Below are 20,164 nucleotides of genomic sequence, written 5' to 3' on the forward strand. Positions count from 1 at the left end.
TGTTGGGGATAATTCAGACTGAAATTCCCATGTGTATGCTACAACTGTGACCAATGTTTTGTTAACCCCAAAATGGAAAACGAGTAAGGTCCCAACTAAAGAAGAATGGCAACTTCAGTTGACAGAATATGCGCAACTCGCAGACTTGACATATAGAATAAGAGAACAAGAAGGACATACGTTTAAATAAGATTGGAAAACGTTTATTGACTATATGGGAAATAACTGTGTACAGCTGAAAACGCTGGCAGAATTAATAATAATAATAATTTATTATTTGTACCTCACTCATCTGGCTGGGTCTCCCCAGCCACTTGGGCGGCTTCCACAAAGACCAAAAATACACTAATATGTCATACATTAAAAACTTCCCTGAACAGGGCTGCCTTAAGATGTCTTAAGTTAAATTCAACAGTGTAAACAAGTTTTGATGCATGCAAAAATGGAATACGGAATGGTATAGTTCTTGTAAAATATGCAAGGAGTTATGATACGTAAAATGAACCATGGAAAGAGAAGAAGGGAAGCCATGGATATATTAAGGATGTACAATGAGTATTTTTAATTGCAAAACAGAAAATTTAATTAAAATTATATTAAAAAAAAAACAAAAGAGGACAGGGCTCCTGGCCCTTGGATGGTTGTGCGGAAGAGGGGATTTCAGCAGGTGTAGCTTGCAAGTCACTACTGAAACTTTGGGGTTCAGATACGGTTCACAGCACCATGGGGTGAGGAGGGAGTGACTGTGCTGAAAGAGAGACAAAGATTCCAGCTGTGCACGCTCACTCTCCTCCTGTTGATGCGCAAATGGGCTTCCTGGACCATAGCCACTGGCCAAATAAAGATTAAGGAAGAGATTGAACGAAAGAAGAAATGAGTTTTGTTTTTGTTTTTTGTAAAAAAGGGAAAAGCAGTGAGGCCAAAAGAACAAGAAATGGGTTAGCGGGGGGGGGGTGGGGATATGATTTGGGGGTTGTGGCGAAATGGTCTCTTGGAAAGAGATGAGGCAACCTGAAGGACTAATTTAAAAGATGGCCATAAAGCTGAGAGAACACAACGAAAAGAATGGGTTGGGAGTGGGAAGACAAATAACGAGGAGTGTGTGCGGAGTGAGAAAGGCTGGGAGGGACGATAAAGGAGAGTCAGGAAAGGTAGGCTTGAGGAGAATCAGTCGGTTCCATTCCAATCCGCCAAATGGTGGGGCGGATTCCACCATCCGCACCAGACTTTGCACTGGTGAGTGTTTTTGTGCACTCCCCAAGGCTTCTGCTGCTCAAGGAACCTGCGAAAGCAACACAAAAGGTAGGAGGGATGCTCTTGTGTGCCAGTGTGGTGTAGTGGTTAAGAGCGGTAGACTCATAATCTGGGGAACCGGGTTCGCATCTCCGCTCCTCCACATGCAGCTGCTGGGTGACCTTGGGCTAGTCATACTTCTCTGAAGTCTCTCAGCCCCACTCATCTCACAGAGTGTTTGTTGTAGGGGAGGAAGGGAAAGGAGAATGTTAGCCGCTTTGAGACTCCTTCAGGTAGTGATAAAGCGGGATATCAAATCCAAACAACTCCTCCTCCTCTTCTTCTTCTTCTTCTTCTTCTTCTTCTTCTTCTTCTTCTTCTTCCCAAACCAGCTCAACCTAAGAGGAGGTATGCTGGGTCAGACCAAAGGTCTGTCTCATTCTGGGATATCTCTACAATACCTCAAGGACCGCCTCTTTCCATATGAACCTACCCAGACCCTGAGATCATCTTCTGAGGCCCTCCTTCGTGTGCCTCCTCCTCAAGGGGTCCAGAGGGTGGCAACACAAGAACGGGGCCTTCTCTGCAGTGGCTCCCCATCTGGGGAATGCTCTCCCCAGGGAAGTTCGCCTGGTGCCTTCATTATACACCTTTAGGCACCAAGCAAAAACATTCCTTTTAAACCAGGTTTTTGGTTGATCTGATTGACATCCTATACCCTTTTAAAATGTGGGGGTTTTTTGGGGGGGGTGTTACTGGGTCGTTGTTTTTATTTTGATTATATATATTGTGGTTTTTATGTTGATCTTGTTCTGTGAACTGCCTTGAGACCTCTGGGTATAGGGCAGTATATAAATTCAATAAAGAAATAATAATAATAATACTGTGAAACTAAGGAAGCTTAAGCTTCACGGCCCCTAAACCTGGATAGCCCAGAAGTGAATTTAGTCCTCATTAGTTATCAAAATTGGGTCTAGTAGACCCAATTTGAGTCGCATGGCTCAAACTGATTTCTGTTGTTGTCTATATTTCAACATTCCCAAAGTTTGAGAGTCAGTCGTACAGATGCTGTAAAGATAGATTGTCACAGTAAGTTGGCTGTTCCGCTGAAGAGCGCTTAAATTCTGTATGCTTATTGTGTATAGAAAATGGCATTGCAAGGGAGCTCTCATAGGACAAAACTGTACATGAAAACTCCGAATGTGATAAAATCCCTTCCAGGTCAGAATGGTTACAAAAATTAGTTGAATGTGCAGAGCTAGCCAGATTAACAGAATAAAATTGGAAGATAATTCAAAACAAGTATTTACTGCAAAATGGGAAGTTTTCAAAACATGTCTTAAGAACATTTGTTGTAGCATGATCTCGGTCGCTGCCTTCGAATAACTTCTGTAGCTGTACTAAGTAGGAAACAAGGACACAGGAGAAATAATACTTTATTATAAAATGAATGGATAGGTTTTTGCAATAAGTTAGTAAATATTAAATGACGTATGGAGATGGCGGGAAGTTAGATTTATTGTCAGAACATATGAGGGTGTGTTTTTTTAACTTCATATATTTTTGTAACAAATGACTTACCATAAATGTATTGGGTTTTTTGTTGGTGTTTAAGCATAATAAAGCATATAAAAAATTTAAAAAATAATAAAGAAAGCAAGCTCTGGGATTTCTAAATTGTTTTCTGTAGGCAGCAACCATTTTTCCACCAGGGAAGACTAAAAGAAGAAGATTCAAAGTGAACCAACAAGTCCTTTCTCCACACAATGTGAGTGCCTCTCCCGTTTTTGTTTCTATGGCTTATGCTACTCCACCAAATGTCAGTCATGTTTGTGACTTCATTCACTAGCTAACAACACTGAAAGGTGGCAGCGGGCTTGTTTTTCACAAAATGATTGGGCAGAAAAGTGCTTGCACACTTCCCCTGTACAGTGGCAGACCTGGGGGCATGGGCATAGCCGGGGGGGGGCAGGGAGGGGCAGCTGCCCCCCAATCAATAAAAACCAATAAAAACACATAGCTAACTGAGGTTTTGTTTTTTTTTTTTAAAAGCAATTTATTAAGTTTTACAATAAAAATAGACATAATAAACAATGTAACATCAATCTTAACATATTTTCACATTTTCTTTGGACTTCCTCACACCTCCCGCTCCCATTTTCATCGTTAAAACATTTTGTCAGCAATTTATCATCTTGTTTAAATTCTTATGTCCCTTCTATATTTCATAATCATATAATTCTCAAAAGGAGCTAATTTTTCACAATCTTACATATTTTCTTAAAAAAGCTTCTGAATTTAGTGGTGCTCAATTGTTTTAGTCTAGCATCTTATTTAGCATTCACTCAAATTACAATACTTTTGTAAGTAGTTCTTAAATTTCTTCCAGTCCTCCTCAATCCTCTCTTCTCCCAGGTCACGGATTCTGCCGGTCATTTCAGCCAGTTCCATGTAGTCTATCAGTTGTATCTGCCATTCTTCCAGTGTGGGTAGATCTTGGGTTTTCCAATGTTTTGCGAGAAGTATCCTTGCTGCTGTTGTTGCATACATAAAGAATGTCTGGTCCTTCTTTACCACCCCTTGGCCGACAATACCCAAAAGGAAAGCCTCTGGTTTCTTAGTGAAGGTATATTTAAATACCTTTTTCAGTTCATTATAGATCATTTCCCAGAACGCCTTCACTTTAGGGCAAGTCCACCAGAGGTGGAAGAACGTTCCCTCGCACTCTTTGCATTTCCAACACTTATTATCAGACAGGTGGTAAATTTTAGCAAGTTTGACTGGGGTCATGTACCATCTATAAATCATTTTCATTACATTTTCTTTCAGGGCGTTACATGCAGTAAATTTCAGTCCATTATTCCACAACCTCTCCCAGTCCTCAAACATGATATTATGCCCAATGTCCTGTGCCCACCTTATCATAGCCGATTTAACCGTTTCGTCTTGTGTATTCCATTTCAACAGCAAGTTATACATCCTTGAAAGTACCTTAATCTTTGGTTCTAACAATTCTGTTTCTAGTTTCGATTTCTCCACCTGGAACCCTAATTTCTTATCATTTTTAAAAACTTCTTTAATCTGAGCGTAATGTAACCAGTCTCGCACTTTGTCTTTCATTTTCTCTAGACTCTGCAATTTCCATTTGTCTCCATCCTTTTCTAATATTTCCCAATATTTTGGCCATTTAGCCTCCATATTGGGTCTTTTTCGGGCCTTGGCTTCCAAAGGTGAAAGCCACCTTGGTGTTTTATTTTCCAGCAAGTCTTTATATTTTGACCAGACATTAAACAATGATTTTCTGACAATATGGTTCTTAAAGGCCTTATTTGCTTTAACCTTGTCATACCATAAATATGCATGCCATCCAAAGGTATTGTTAAACCCCTCCAAATCCAACACATCAGTGTCTTCAAGAAGTAGCCAGTCTTTTAGCCAGCAGAACGCTGCGGCTTCGTAATATAACTTTAAGTCTGGCAGGGCAAAGCCCCCTCTTTGTTTTGCATCGGTTAATATCTTAAACTTAATTCTGGGCTTTTTGCCCTGCCAGACAAACTTGGAAATATCTCTCTGCCACTTCTGAAAGCACTCCGTTTTGTCCAAAACCTGAAGTGTTTGAAATAAAAACAGCATCCTTGGCAATACATTCATCTTAATAGCAGCAATTCGGCCTAACAAAGAAAGTTTCAATTTTGTCCAACTATCTAGGTCTCTCTTAATTTCTGTCCAACATTTTTCATAATTGTCCTTAAATAGACCTAGATTTTTTGCTGTTATGTTTACCCCTAGGTATTTCACTTTTTTCACCACATTAAGTTCCATCTCATTCTGAAACCGTTCTGACTCTGTATTAGTCAAGTTTTTCCCCAAAACCTTAGTTTTCTGTTTATTTAATTTAAATCCAGCCACCCGACCAAAGTCATTAATCAGTTGTAATGCTCTTTTCGTACTGGGCTCTGGCTTCTGCAAGGTCAAAACCAGGTCATCTGCAAAAGCTTTTAATTTATATTGTTTCTGACCGACCTGAATTCCTTCCACCAACTGATCCCTTCTAATCATGTTCAATAGCACTTCCAGAACCGAAATAAATAACAAAGGGGAAATAGGGCAACCTTGTCGTGTCCCTTTTTCAATTTTAAACTCTTCCGTAACCACATTATTAACTATCAGTTTAGCTTTCTGTTCTGAATATATCGCCTCAATCCCATTTTCAAAACCCCGTCCCACTCCCATCTCTTTTAAATTTCCCATCATAAATTTCCAGGAGATATTGTCAAAGGCCTTCTCCGCATCTATAAAAATTAAAACTGCTTTTGTATTTATATCTGTTTGCAGAAGTTCCAAAATGTCAATAATGTTCCTTGTATTAGCAAACAGATATCTTCCTGGGAGAAAGCCAGCCTGGTCCTTATGAATTACTTCATTTAAAACTTTTTTAAATCTATTTGCCAAAATGTCTGCAAATATTTTGTAATCCACATTTAAGAGAGAGATGGGACGGTAGTTCTTAAGTTGTGTCTTTTCAGCTTCCGACTTTGGTATTAATGTGATAAATGCTTCCTTCCACGACTCCGGTGCCCTCCTCCCCTCCATAATTTCATTGCTGACCTCCATCAAAGGTTGTATCAAATAGTCTTTCAATGTCTTATAGTACTTGGAGGTCAGCCCATCTGGTCCTGGAGATTTGCCAAGTTGCATGTTCTGGATAGCTTGTTCGATCTCCTGTCGTGTTATTTTAGAATTCAGGATTGTCCTATTTTCTTGTGACAATTTAGATAATCCGTTTTTTGCCAAAAATTGTTTAATCTCAACATCATCTTGCGGCCCTTGGGTGTATAATTTTTTGAAGTATCTCTGGAAACACTTTCTAATGTCCACCGGGTTCTGAATGTTTTTTCCATCAACCTCTAAGTTTGTAACAGTGTTTAATCTTTGTCTTCTCTTCAACTGCCAAGCTAGCAGTTTTCCACATTTATTCGCCGACTCAAACGTTTTTTGTTTCATTAATTTAACCTTCCATTCAATTTCCTGATTTATCAGCTTAGAATATTGTGTTTGATAAAGTTTAATTTCTCTCAGAGTTGGCTGTGACTTCGGATTCACTCTTAATTTCTTCTCTAATTCTTTTATTTTATCCAAGATCTTATCTTTTTTCTCATTATGTGTTCTTTTCTTCACTGCATTCTGTTGTATCAAGAATCCCCTCATTACAGCTTTGCTTGCGTCCCAGATTATTCTTTTTTCCACCATATTATTCATGTTTATCTCAAAATAGTCCTTCAAAACTTTTTGGGCCTTCTTGGTAATTTCCTGATCTCTAAACAAATTGTCATTCATCTTCCATCTAAAGGATCCAGTTGGTAATAGTGTCATATCCATCTTTACTGCATTGTGGTCAGAGCAGGTCTTTGGGCAGATTTCCACTTTTCTAACCTTAGGTGCCAGGCCTCTAGAAATCCATATTTGGTCGATTCTTGTCCAGGTCAGTTGGGCTTCAGAGAAGAATGTTCCCTCTCTTCCTAGTGGGTTCTTTATCCTCCAAATATCAATCAAGTCCATATTGTCAGTCATTTCAAAAAAGGTTTTAGGTAGTCTGCCGTCTTTTGTAACATTTTGACTTTGTGACTTGTCCATGTTAGTTGATACGACCCCGTTCATATCTCCCATCATTATGATGTTGTTGTAGTCTAGATAATCCAGCATTGTCTCCTGCAACTTCTTGTAAAATTCCGATTTCCCTTCATTAGGTGCATAAATTCCTAATATCAGCAGTTTCTCTCCTTGATATTGTATCTCAATGGCCAAAATTCTTCCATGTTCATCTTTAAATAGGAATTTAGGTGACAGGCTCTCTTTTGCATATATCACTACGCCTCTCTTCTTAACTTTGTCCGAAGATACAAATTCCTGGCCCAATCTTTTATTTATTAACACTTTTCTGTGGAGCCTCGTCACATGTGTTTCTTGTAAACAAATAATGTCCAATTGTTCTTTTTTTAATATATGAAATATTTTCTTCCTTTTTTCCGGAATGTTACAGCCATTAATATTCCAGCTCAACAGTTGCAGAGACATCCTGAATTATCTGGTTATTTTTCAAGGGGTGGTATCTTCTCAGGGACTTCAGGTTCCACGGATGCTGATGTTGGTATTGGCGTTGCCTCAGGCCCAGAAGGTAGTTCAATTCTTTTTTGAAGGTCCTCTCCGTGTGTAGACAGGAATTTGTCTCTCTCTTCCAGTGTTCTAACTTTAACCTTTCTCCCTCTAAAGGTAAAAGATAATCCTTGAGGAAATTCCCACCTAAATGGAATTGCGTTGCTCCTTAGTAATTTAACAAGTTCAGAATAGGCGGTTCTAAGGTCAAGCAGTAGTCTTGGGATATCTTTATAAATTTCAATTCTTCTATCCAACACCTCCAGTGATTTTACAAAGTGTAGTCCCAGAATCTTATCCCTTTCCTCCTTTGATCTCAATGTTATCAAACAGTCTCTGGGCCTCTCCTTCTTTATGAATCTTCCAAGTCTGAAAGCTGACACAATTTTAAAGTCCTTTTCTTCCAAGTTCCAGAACTTGGAGAATTCTTTAGTCAAAAACTCAGTTAGATTTCCTTCTTCTGCCTCTTGTAGTGATCTAATCCTTAAGTTATTCTCACGGTTTCGCAGTTCTATCATCGAGAGATAAATCTGGTGTTCCCCAACTTGTTTAGTGAGTGGTCTTACCTCTTGCTCTAAATTTTCAAATCTTTGTCTGGTGTCCTCAGTCAATTTCCGATTTTCTGCTGAGGCCTCCGTTAGCTGTCCAATTGCTTGTGCATTCTGTGTCACTTGTGTGGTTAATTTATTTAAACATTCTGTATTTTTATCAATCTTTGCTGATTGGGCATCTGCTTTCTTGTCCAAAGCTTCCAATTTTTCAAAGATTTTATCTAGTATAGAAGCAGATGCTCCTGAGGCCATATCTTCCAATTGTAACTGCTCTGCTTCGCCCTCACCCTCCACTTCTGAGGGCAAAGCAGGCACAGATGATCTGCGTGTCTGTAAGGCTGAGGTTAGAGTTGTTAAAGTTGTTTGTTTAGCTCTCCCTCTTTTTCTTGTGCCACTCATTCCAACGTTATCTGTCAGTCAAGGTCACACTGAGTTGTTCCCATGGGAATGGAAAGGTCCAGAGCAAGCAAGCAAACAGCAAGGGAATCGAAAGTAAAAAGTGTATGTAAAATCACTGTTATAATCCAATCCTCTAGAGGGAGCTTAATCTATCTTTCAGAGTCTAAATTAATGTCCAAGAACCTTCAGATACAAATACTTAGCAGAGTTTATAAATGATTACCTTGTTGCAGACAGTGCTTATTTATCTCCAAAAAGAATGTTTCAAATTTAAAAGGTATCAATACCCTCAGATTGTTTCCAGTTCCAATATACAGTATCCAAATCTGCAGTACTGACAGCTCCCTTAGTACTCAGGCAGCTCCTGACTCTGGGTTTCACTTTTAAATTTGTAATCCAATAAGAGGAGGAAAGTCAAGTACAAATAGAAATCCCAAATCTTTAACTTGAAGTCTTTACTTTAAAATGCAAGTTCAAATAGATGCTTAGATCTGTAAAACTTAGAGTCTCTTTCTTTCAGCCTCCACTCCTCCAGCTAATTGCTTTTTTTCAAGTTCAATGGCTGCGGAAGACGGACTTCCTGCTTCCACGTCTCTCCACTCACAGCCAAGTTCAAGCCAATTTAAGTTTCCCTTTTAAAGTCTCAAATTTCGAATGATTCAGTCTTTTACTCACAAATTAGTTGCTTTTTCTTCCGGATCCGTAATTTGGCAGGAAAAGGGATCAGCGCTCACCGACAGCAGCAGCGCGGCTTCGCTCCTCAGGCTGCGAAACAGCTCACAGCGCCGCAACCCCCCTCCGTGCTCCGGAGCCCCTTACGGGGTTCCTTCTGCACTTGGAGGGTCGCTCTAGGCGCCCACCGAGCCTCAAGACCCCAGGCTCTTGCCGCCTGGGGTTTTCCGATGTGGGTCTCCGCTTCGCCGTAGCGGACGACCCGTTGCCTGCGGAGCCTCCTCTCCCGTTCAGAAGAGGACCGCCATTGCCGTTCGCGCCGCCCCCGGAAGTCCTAGCTAACTGAGGTCCTAGCTAACTAACTGAGGTCCTAGCTAACTGAAGTCCTAGCTAACTAACATAGCTAACTGAGGTTTTGGTCCCCCTAACCAAAGGCTTGACCCCCCCCCAACAGAAATCCTGGCTACGCCGATACCTGAGGGTCTTAAATTTCAGCGGCCCCTGTGGAACGCGAAAAATCTGTGGCCCCGTTTATCATGCTCCATTCTAAATCTAACATCCCCTGAGGTGCCCCCGAGGTTCGGCATCCATGGGACCAGAGCAGTTTCTTTTAAAAAAAAAAAAATTTTTTTGCTCAATTTCCACATAACAAATATCAAACCATATAATCACCAACATAAGTTTCCCCCTTTTTTATTTCCCCCTCCCCCACACCAAGGATTTCCCTCAGCTCCTCTCCCTGATTTTGCTGCACATATTTTCTCTGCATATTATAAAATTGTATATATCCTTACATATCTGTCCATCATGTTATCAGCAATAAATTTGTGTATGTTTATTCAAAACCTGCCAAGGAGTCCAGTTCATTTTGTTGTGTTTTTAAATCATTTGTATAAAGCTCCCATTCTTCCTTGAAATCACAGTTGTCCTTGTCTCGCAGTTTGTATGTCAATTTAGCCAGTTCTGCGTAGTTCATCAATTTCTCTTGCCACTGTTCTTTTGTCGGGGTTTCCTCATTCTTCCATCCTCGTGCTATCAAGACTCTTGCCGCTGTTGTAGCATACATAAATAAGTTCCTTATTTTCCTTGGCAGGTCTTGTCCTACAATCCCTAGGAAAAATGCTTCTGGGTTTTTTTACAAATGTCATTTTAAACATTTTCTTCAATTCATTATATATCATTTCCCAAAATTTTTTAATTTCTTTACATTCCCACAACATATGATAAAAAGTCCCTTCTTTTTCTTTACATTTCCAACAAATGTTAGAGCCGGTTTTATACATTTTTGCTATCTGTACTGATGTTATATACCATCTGTAGATCATTTTCATATAATTTTTGGGACCAGAGCAGTTTCACTCCTCCAAATCTGCCTCTGCCTGTTACCTGTGTCCTATAAGGGCTACCTAAACTGTACTGAAGGGACGTGGCCGGCACTGTGGGTTAAACCACAGAGCCTAGGACTAGCTGGTCAGAAGGTCGGTGGTTCGAATCCCCACAACGGGGTGAGCTCCCGTTGTTCGGTCCCTGCTCCTGCCAACCTAGCAGTTCGAAAGCACGTCAAAGTGCAAGTAGATAAATAGGAACCACTCCAGTGGAAAGATAAACGACTTTCTGTGCGCTGCTCTGGTTCGCCAGAAGCGGCTTGGTCATGCTGGCCACATGACCTGGAAGCTGTACGCCGGCTCCCTTGGCCAATAAAGTGAGATGAGCACCGCAACCCCAGAGTCGGCCACAACTGGACCTAATGGTCAGGGGTCCCTTTACCCTTTAAACTGTACTGACTCTTGCATTGAATCCAGACCAGCTCATGGTTCCAAAGGACTACAATATGGAAGGGAAGGGAAGAATCCAAATCACTTTGGATTCCTGCCCTATGTGGCCCTCAAGCGATGACTTCCAAGAGAATGAGGTTGTCCCTCAACAGAAACAGATTGCCCATCCCTGCCTCAGAATAATGGAGTCGAACTACGAACCCTTTCCCAAAAAGACTGCAGCTGTGTCATGTTCCAAGCTGCAAGAGGCAGGAAATGTTCCTGTTACACTCAGAGTACTTGAGGTTTTATGATATCATTATGTAAAAGTGTTTCTTTTTGTCCCTTTTACTTTCTCATAACTCAAAAGGGGGCGAAAGGGGTCAAACTCCCCCCTCCCCCGATGAACATTGGGCAGGGGCCAAGCATGCAAAGCAAATGTTTCAAAAAGTTATGGGCTTGTGAAAATGGCGGTTATAATGGAAACTGTTTTACAACATTCATTATATCAGCACGAAGCATGCCCGTTGCAACACGCGACATAATCAAGAGCTTGTCATCATTGAGCCGAGCTGTTAATTAACTACAGGGAATGCTGCAATCAATTCTTTGCAAGCAAGCTACACGCATGCTTTTAAAGAGCATTTCATAATATCTGTTTCAAAGGGAGTTTTGAAGATGTTCTGGAATAAAATAAACACCAGGCAGAATAGTAATGCTTCCTGGCGTAGTTCACTGGCACAATTCACTTCTTGAAAAGGAGGAAAGGAACTTTGTGTAATCAGGCAACAGTGATAATATTTGATTTGGATCGAATCCAGCAAATTTGGAATCGGAGTTCATACCTTAAAAACTGAATGGGTGCATATAATCTGTGTACAGTATGTCATTCAGGCACAAAAAATAGAGAGAGCACAATTAACAGCGCTCTTCCTTTCCTAACTGTCCGTCCAAACTCCTCTTGACATTACCAAGCACAACACTTTTCTGCAAAAGGTATAATTCATCTTTCTTTTCTTTTTAAAATAAAGCACGTGCTGTTGGTTTCTGCTTTCCTTCACTGTGCAGCGAAAGGGCTTGTCACGAGACAGGTGTTTACATTCCACAGTCTGTACTGTTGGAGTTTCTCACGGGAAAGGGAGACTGGATGTGACGTACACTGGTTTCCTGTTTTTCACTGTTCTTTGCAGTTTCACTGTGTGATTCTCTCCGAGCTGTCAGGGAGAAAGGATGCATTTCTGCTCCAGCAGAGGCAAGATGTCTTTCTGTAATATACCAGCTTTGAACTATAAATAAAGCAATTTAGAGTATGCAGCACGTACTCCTCATCCTTCCGCTGGGCACGAGACTCTGCTTTAAATCAACACGTGGTTATGGGCTCCAGAAGTCGAATCGGAGTGCCGGCAAAGGATCGGAATGCAGAGGGACAGATCGGATCGGAATCTGCTCTGCGCGTAAAAGTGATTGATGAGGTATGTGCTACTGCTCCGGGCAGCCTGCCAGCTTCTAGTTAATGGCTTTATGGCTGGACTTTGAACTTTCAAAGCCGGTTTTGCCGGGAATAGGCAAAAGGCTCCCAGGCACAAGTTACTATGCTGGGGAAATCGAAAGTAACTTTTAAGTGCGCTTTTGGAATAAGGCAGCTGCAGCAGTGACGCAGCAAGATTTGAAGCAGCATATATGACGCTGAAGGCTAATGCCAGAGTCATGATGGCCCTTCAGGATGCTTGTGGGATTCCTAAGCTCAACAAGAAAAATTACGCCGACTGGGTTCTGTATGCAGAGGCAATTCTGCGGAAAGAGGGTTTGTTTGAGGTGATTACAGAAACCCCCCCAGTTCCAGTTACAGATGCATGGGAAGCTAAGGATTCCAAAGCAAGGGGAACTCTTACATTGATAGTATCCCCAGAAGAGCTCTGTCTATTGCGTGATAAGACCTCAGCCAGAGAAATTTGGGACGCTTTGAGAGAAGCTCACTTAAGGACAGAAGCTGGGTCCACTATGTTTTACTTTAACAAGCTGCATAATATGGCTCTTGCTGAAGGTGGAGATGTGCGTTTACATCTGATGGAGATGCAAAATCTGAGACATGAGCTGCAACAGAGAGGACTCAACTTTCCAGAGGCTGTGTATTCTTTCATGATACTACAATCTTTGGGTTCAGGTTGGGAGTCTGTTGCAACCCAGATTGCTGTGCAGCCAACCGCTCAGCTAACAGTGGACTATGTAACTGCCGTGATTTTAAATGAAGCAGATCGCCGGGGTGCTAGCTGCATGGGCAAGGGGGAGTCTTCACAGACGTCATCCCATAGTGCAGTGGAACCACCAGATGGCGCCAAAGCTTTGAAGGCAGTGAAATGCTACTCGTGTGGACGTCTAGGCCATATGAAGAGGGAATGCAGATATCCCAGGGCCAAGACAGAGCAGCGCAGCGATAGCTCATCGCGCAGAAAAGGCCGAGGCAAAGGCAAAGGTCCGGTGTCTAGGACAACGCAGCACAAGGCTATGGTTTCACGCTTCACTCCAAAGGTTGCAGAGGTCCAGAAGACGTCTAGATCTTTCTTCGTTGTTGATTCAGCGGCAACCCACCACATGTGCAATGATAAGAGACTGTTTGTGTCTTTTACACCGCAGGAAGGTGCGATTCACCAGGCGGATGACCACACTATTCCCAGTAAAGGCTACGGAACTGTTGTTCTTCACAGTTTGGACTTATCGATACAGAATGTGCTTTACGTGCCAGACGCCAAACATAATCTGCTCAGCGTTGGACAGCTGAATGAGCGGAACATTGACGTTTCCTTCAAGAACAAGAAGTGCATCATCACAAAGAAAAATGATTATGTATTGCATGCTGAATATGTTGATCGTTTGTTTGTTTTGTATTATGATGATGTTGAAAAGGATGACACTTGTTGCATTGCAGGTTCTAACAAAAGTTTGCATGCAGAATGTATTCATGATTTTCACCGAAAATTTGGTCATTTGCATTTTGAGGCAGTATCTAAAATGCCTGCCTTGGTTGAAGGTATGACTATTAAACCCTGCAGGTACCACATGAAGTGCAAAGCATGCGCAGCAAACAAGGTGAAAATGGCTGCGAAAGGTAAGGTGTCTAGTAGGCAAGCTACAGAACCATACCAGGTTGTTCATGCTGATTTGGTTGGACCACTAGCGCCCTCCTTGGGTGGAAATAGGTACTTCATGGTTCTCGTTGATGCATTTTCTAGATATATTTTTGTGTACAATCTCAAGCAGAAATCGGAGGCTTTTCCTAGGTTCAAGGAATTCTGTGCTTGGTTGGAAAATGTGCATGGTAAGAAGATAAAGACTCTTTTCAGTGATCGCGGGGGGGAATTCACTTCTCAGCAGTTTGAAGCTTTTCTGACTGAGAAAGGAATTCAACACGATTTGTCTAGTCCTCGCTCGCCATGGCAGAATGGACTTGCGGAAAGGGCAAATCAGACATTGCTTCAAGGGTTAAAAACCTTGCTGCATGATGCCAATCTTCCAGAGAGTTATTGGGCCGAATCTCTCTCGTGTTTTGTTTACAGTTACAATCGCAGGTTATCTTCAGCGATTGGTTGTACCCCCTATGAGAAGATGTTTGGCAAGAAGCCATACATCAAACACATGAAGATTTTTGGTTCTGACATGTGGGTTCGCTCACCACAAAACTCCAAGTTAGACAAGCGTGGATTGCATGGTATCTTTCTAGGTTATCAGAAAGGGTCTTACAGAATAATGATGACTGACTCTAAGACAATTAAGCTCACGAGAAGTGTTGAGTACAATGCAAAGTGGGGGGAGAATGTGGGAATTTTCCAATGTTATCCTGATGACGGTGATGAGACTGAGGATAGTCAAAAGCAACCACAACAACCCACACCCACTGATGAAGGTTCTGAGTCTGAATCTGAAACTGAATCGGGTGATTCAGAGGATTTCAAGAGTGCGAAAGCCTCTATGCGACCCTCTGAAAGCTCTGATCAAGAATTGGAGGAACCATTGTTCACAGTAGGTCGTTTTTCTCCTAAGAAGGAAGAGGAGAGTGTTGAAGACTTAAGGCTAATTCGTAGGTCACAGAGAGCCACAAAAGGCAGACCTCCAAAGAGATTTGCTGATGAGTTTGCTACGATAGCAGTAACAGCTGTTAAAAGCTCCAAGAAGGTATTTGAACCTTCAAGTTTCCAAGAAATCCAGGGTTTGGATTCAAAGGAAGCTGAGCCATGGTTAAATGCCATGAAGGCTGAGCTTGATTCCTTAGAAAGGAACAAAACATGGGAGCTAGTTCCAGTAGTTCCAGGAATGAAACTGCTTGGAAGCAAATGGGTCTTCAAAGCGAAGACAGATCAAAATGGCAAGATAGTCAGACACAAAGCGAGATTGGTAGCCAGAGGTTTTGCACAGGTACCAGGTGAAGACTATCACGAGACCTACTCACCGACAGTGAGATATGAAAGCATTAGGCTTATGCTCAAGCTAGCTGCAGAGGAAAATCTACACATTAGTCACCATGATATTAACACAGCTTTTCTGTACGGATCTCTGGATGAATCACTTTATATGCTTCCACCTGATGGCGTACAGGTAAAACAGGGATTTGTTTGTGCTCTGAAGAAATCCCTTTATGGTCTCAAACAAAGTGCACGGTGTTGGCACACAAAACTCACTGAAGTATTGTTTTCTCTAGGTTTTCAGCAAGGGAAAGCTGATCCATGTGTATTTGTCAAAGAGGAGGGGCAAAAGAAACTGTACTGTTTGTTTTATGTTGATGATTTATTATTCTTTTGGAAAGATGTCGCAATGTACAATAACGCCCTAGCTCAACTGAAAGAGCACTTTGACATGAAAGATCTTGGTGAGGTAAACAACTACCTATCTCTGGAAATAGAGAGAGATCAAGATGGTAACATTCTAGTACACCAGTCACGGAAAATTGCTGATGTGTTAAGCAAACTAAATCTGATGGATGCTAACCCTGTAGACACACCGATGACAACAGGTTATCAGGTAGATGACACTGAAGAAGCATTTTCTGACACTACACTGTACAGAAGTGTGCTAGGCAAGCTAAACTTCATTGCCAGATGTTCAAGACCAGACATTGCTGTTAGCTGTAATTTGCTAAGCAGACAAGTCAACAATCCTAGTGTCAAGGATTGGAAAGCTCTGAAACGCATAGCGCGGTATTTGAAAGGCACTATGCATTACAGACTGAGATTTAACAATCAGAAGTCTGGTGGTCTTGAGATATTTGCAGATGCAAGTTTTGGAAGTGACAATACAGACAGGAAAAGTACGTCTGGAGTTTGCTACATATACAATCAGGGTTTGTTTGATTGGTCATGCAAGAAGCAAACAACAGTTAGCTTAAGTACTTGTGAAGCTGAACTGAATGCACTGTCTTATTCACTTAAGGATTGTGAATGGTTAATACAATTGTGCAAAGATATGAAAATTCCTGTCAAATGTCCAATCCAGGTTTACCAGGACAACAAAGCATGTTTGGCTTTGCTGAAGTCTGAAGCTTGTAAGCAAAGCACGAAGCACTTGCAATTAAAGTTGCAGCATGCTAGGGAATGTATTCAGAAGGGACTCGTAACGGTGTCCTATATGCCAGGTAATGAAATTCCTGCTGATGTATTGTCCAAGATTGTATCAAGGGATCAACACTGTACCTATGTGCAGAAGTTGGGTTTGTACTGATATTGTACGAACACGCTGCCCAGTGATGTTCACAGAAAGGGGGAGGATGTTGGTTTCTGCTTTCCTTCACTGTGCAGCGAAAGGGCTTGTCACGAGACAGGTGTTTACATTCCACAGTCTGTACTGTTGGAGTTTCTCACGGGAAAGGGAGACTGGATGTGACGTACACTGGTTTCCTGTTTTTCACTGTTCTTTGCAGTTTCACTGTGTGATTCTCTCCGAGCTGTCAGGGAGAAAGGATGCATTTCTGCTCCAGCAGAGGCAAGATGTCTTTCTGTAATATACCAGCTTTGAACTATAAATAAAGCAATTTAGAGTATGCAGCACGTACTCCTCATCCTTCCGCTGGGCACGAGACTCTGCTTTAAATCAACACGTGCATCCTTGCACACCTGCCATCCAGCAAAACTCTACAAGTCATATGATTCTATGGTTCTTCGATTTGGGGTGAGGGGTGGATAGCAGTCAAGTACATAGATAGCAGTCGAGTACAACATTCCTTGTTTTCCTAGAGTGGACATGCAAGGGGATGCTTGGTCCAGCCAGTCGGAACTTCCTGTTTCCTCCTGGGCTGGGACCATAGCTGTCAACTTTTCCCTTTTTTTTATAGGGACATTCACTTATTCCGAATAGGATTCCTTGCAAGAAAAGGGAAAAGTTGACAGCTATGGCTGGGACATTCTTCCTTTTGCATGTGACTAAAGGTGGGTGTGACCTTACCTGTGCAGGTAACAAAAGCACAAGGCACGCAGCCCTCCTCCCTCTCTCTTTGACTTCATCCATCGTTGCGACCAGCAGCTTTTTAGCTAGAGATGCTTCCAGCCAAAAGAGGACAAAGGGATTATTTCCATATGGGATAGACCCATATGTATATACTTTGTAACTAAGTCTGCCTTCAGGGATCCAACTGTGAACTGATGATGTGAGTAAACTTCTTTTATATACTTTAAACAAGATTGTGGCGTGTTCATTCTTTTAAGAGGGATATAAGGGGACTTACCAGGAATCTAATAGTAAGAGGCTTAAACAAGCCTACAACCAGCTTTCAGCTGTGTGTTTAAAAGGGGAATGTAAAACTCTGCTAAGTCATAGAACTTCCTAGTGCAAGTTAGGAAGGATATTAATAAACAATATATCCTTTCCTGCCTCCCTGAACATTCCCACAGGGGGTAGGGTAATCCTGATGTATATTTTGCTCTAGGAGTCTCAATTTTGTCAGAATTGAGTATACACTTGGAAAGTTAATGCAAAATACATTACTTGTGGCAAATGAGCCACCATAGCCGATAGAAGGCCGTGAAAATTTGTCTCCTGGGCTTTTTAGACATGTCTACCCACGTGCTATCTGAAACCAAAATTGCACATTGGTTGCCAGATGTGAATTTTTTTTCAGCTCTCCCACCCCACTAATATGACTGAACAATCTCACAACTGGCACATTCCCACTAAGTACGAGTAAATTTGGCAATGTTCATGAAGATTTGGTAAAAATATGCACATTGTATTGCACTATGGAATACAGTATATTTTATGCCATTTGTTCTTCTTAACCTTTCTATTATTGTGATTATGATTATTTTATTACCTTGTAATTTAATCAGGGCCGTCTTTAGCCAGGGGTGCAAGGGGTGTGGGGCACCCAGGCGCCGAATTCTAGGGAGCGCCAAATGTATTCTGGGGGGCACCTACTGTATACTAGTCCCTCTCAATCGACGGCAGTGAAAAGTAATGGAGCGAAATCAGCATGGATTTCTGAAAAATAAGTCATGTCAGACTAACCTGATCTCGTTTTTTGACAGAATTACAAGCCTGGTAGATGAAGGGAATGCAGTGGATGTAGCCTACCTTGATTTCAGCAAGGCATTTGACAAGGTGCCCCATGATATTCTTGTAAAGAAGCTGGTAAAATGCGTTCTTGACTATGCTACCACTCAGTGGATTTGTAACTGGCTGACTGAACGAACCCAAAGGGTGCTCATCAATGGTTCCTCTTCATCCTGGAGAAGAGTGACTAGTGGGGTGCCACAGGGTTCTGTCTTGGGCCCGGTCTTATTCAACATCTTTATCAACGACTTGGATGATGGACTCAAGGGCATCCTTATCAAATTTGCAGATGACACCAAACTGGGAGGGGTGGCTAACACCCCAGAGGACAGGATCACACTTCAAAACGACCTTGACAGATTAGAGAACTGGGCCAAAACAAACAAGATGAATTTTAACAGGGAGAAATGTAAAGTATTGCACTTGGGCAAAAAAAATGAGAGGCACAAATACAAGATGGGTGACACCTGGCTTGAGAGCAGTACATGTGAAAAGGATCTAGGAGTCTTGGTTGACCACAAACTTGACATGAGCCAACAGTGTGACGCGGCAGCTAAAAAAGCCAATGCAATTCTGGGCTGCATCAATAGGAGTATAGCATCTAGATCAAGGGAAGTAATAGTGCCACTGTATTCTGCTCTGGTCAGACCTCACCTGGAGTACTGTGTCCAGTTCTGGGCACCACAGTTCAAGAAGGACACTGACAAACTGGAACGTGTCCAGAGGAGGGCAACCAAAATGGTCAAAGGCCTGGAAACGATGCCTTATGAGGAACGGCTAAGGGAGCTGGGCATGTTTAGCCTGGAGAAGAGGAGGTTAAGGGGTGATATGATAGCCATGTTCAAATATATAAAAGGATGTCACATAGAGGAGGGAGAAAGGTTGTTTTCTGCTGCTCCAGAGAAGCGGACACGGAGCAATGGATCCAAACTACAAGAAAGAAGATTCCACCTAAACATTAGGAAGAACTTCCTGACAGTAAGAGCTGTTCGACAGTGGAATTTGCTGCCAAGGAGTGTGGTGGAGTCTCCTTTGGAGGTCTTTAAGCAGAGGCTTGACAACCATATGTCAGGAGTGCTCTGATGGTGTTTCCTGCTTGGCAGGGGGTTGGACTCGATGGCCCTTGTGGTCTCTTCCAACTCTATGATTCTATGATTCTATGAAAGTCCCCACCCCCCTCCTCCATCGCTCTGTTCCTCCGTTGCATCAAATATTCCTGACGAGTCAGTAAACAAAAGCAGTTATTTTCGCTGCGTCTTTGTTACAGGTGAGCGATTCTCCTCCCCCCAAAAAGCTCAACAACCTTTAGTTCGCCCCCCCCCCAAAAAAAAAATTGCAGGCGGCTAAACTAAATTTGTTGGTGCTGGGCAGATATTTGTACCCTGGCGGCGCATATGCTAAAGACAGCCCTGAATTTAATTCTTCCTGTTTTATGGTTGTTTTTAAGTAAAGAGAGGGTGAATCTATGGAATCAGCAGCTTGCCACAATCAACCCCTTGGAACTTTCTTCTCTATTAGGGCTGGTGCTGTGATGTTTTTATTGCAACAATCAATATGTAATCTTTTATATGTATCTCTTGTCTATGTATATGCATATATTAAAAGGGGGAAAATACAAACCCTTCATTACAATAAAATTATATGTGTGGGTGGATCTACGCACAGGAAAAAACCGTTATAAATAAGTCAGAAATAAAATTGTTATAACAAAAGAAAAAAAAAAACCCTATGTAAAAACTCAATAGAAAGGTTTTGATCTTTCTGGCGCCATCTGGTGTTGCATGTTTATAACACATTCAAATCACTCTTTTTTTTACTAATGTAGCTGAGTCCTGTGTGTCTGTAGGTAAGTAATGCCCTGTGGACTGT

The 20,164-nt window shown here is 41.8% G+C and overlaps 1 protein-coding gene across 10 annotated transcripts in view; it reads right to left on the reverse strand.

Annotated features, from left to right (window-relative positions):
* Nucleotides 1-20,164, reverse strand: part of LOC308480621 (uncharacterized protein) — a 78,423-nt gene that overhangs the window by 24,996 nt on the left and 33,263 nt on the right. For 5 of the 10 annotated variants that reach the window (XR_013988133.1, XR_013988134.1, XM_081012394.1 and 2 more), the window contains one exon: nt 9,819-10,118. The exons of 3 other annotated variants lie outside the window; for them this stretch is intronic. Coding sequence is in view for 3 of the 7 variants with exons in the window: in XM_081012394.1 (XP_080868520.1) it covers nt 9,844-10,118 (275 nt within the window). In the remaining 4 variants the exon portion in view is untranslated. Of the gene's footprint in view, nt 1-9,818; nt 10,119-20,164 lie in introns of those variants that run through there. 2 more of the 10 variants (XR_013988132.1, XM_081012395.1) reach the window with 1 other exon arrangement.

The sequence above is a fragment of the Podarcis pityusensis genome (assembly GCF_964106645.2).
Source record: "Podarcis pityusensis genome assembly, chromosome: 6".
Lineage (NCBI taxonomy): Eukaryota > Metazoa > Chordata > Lepidosauria > Squamata > Lacertidae > Podarcis > Podarcis pityusensis.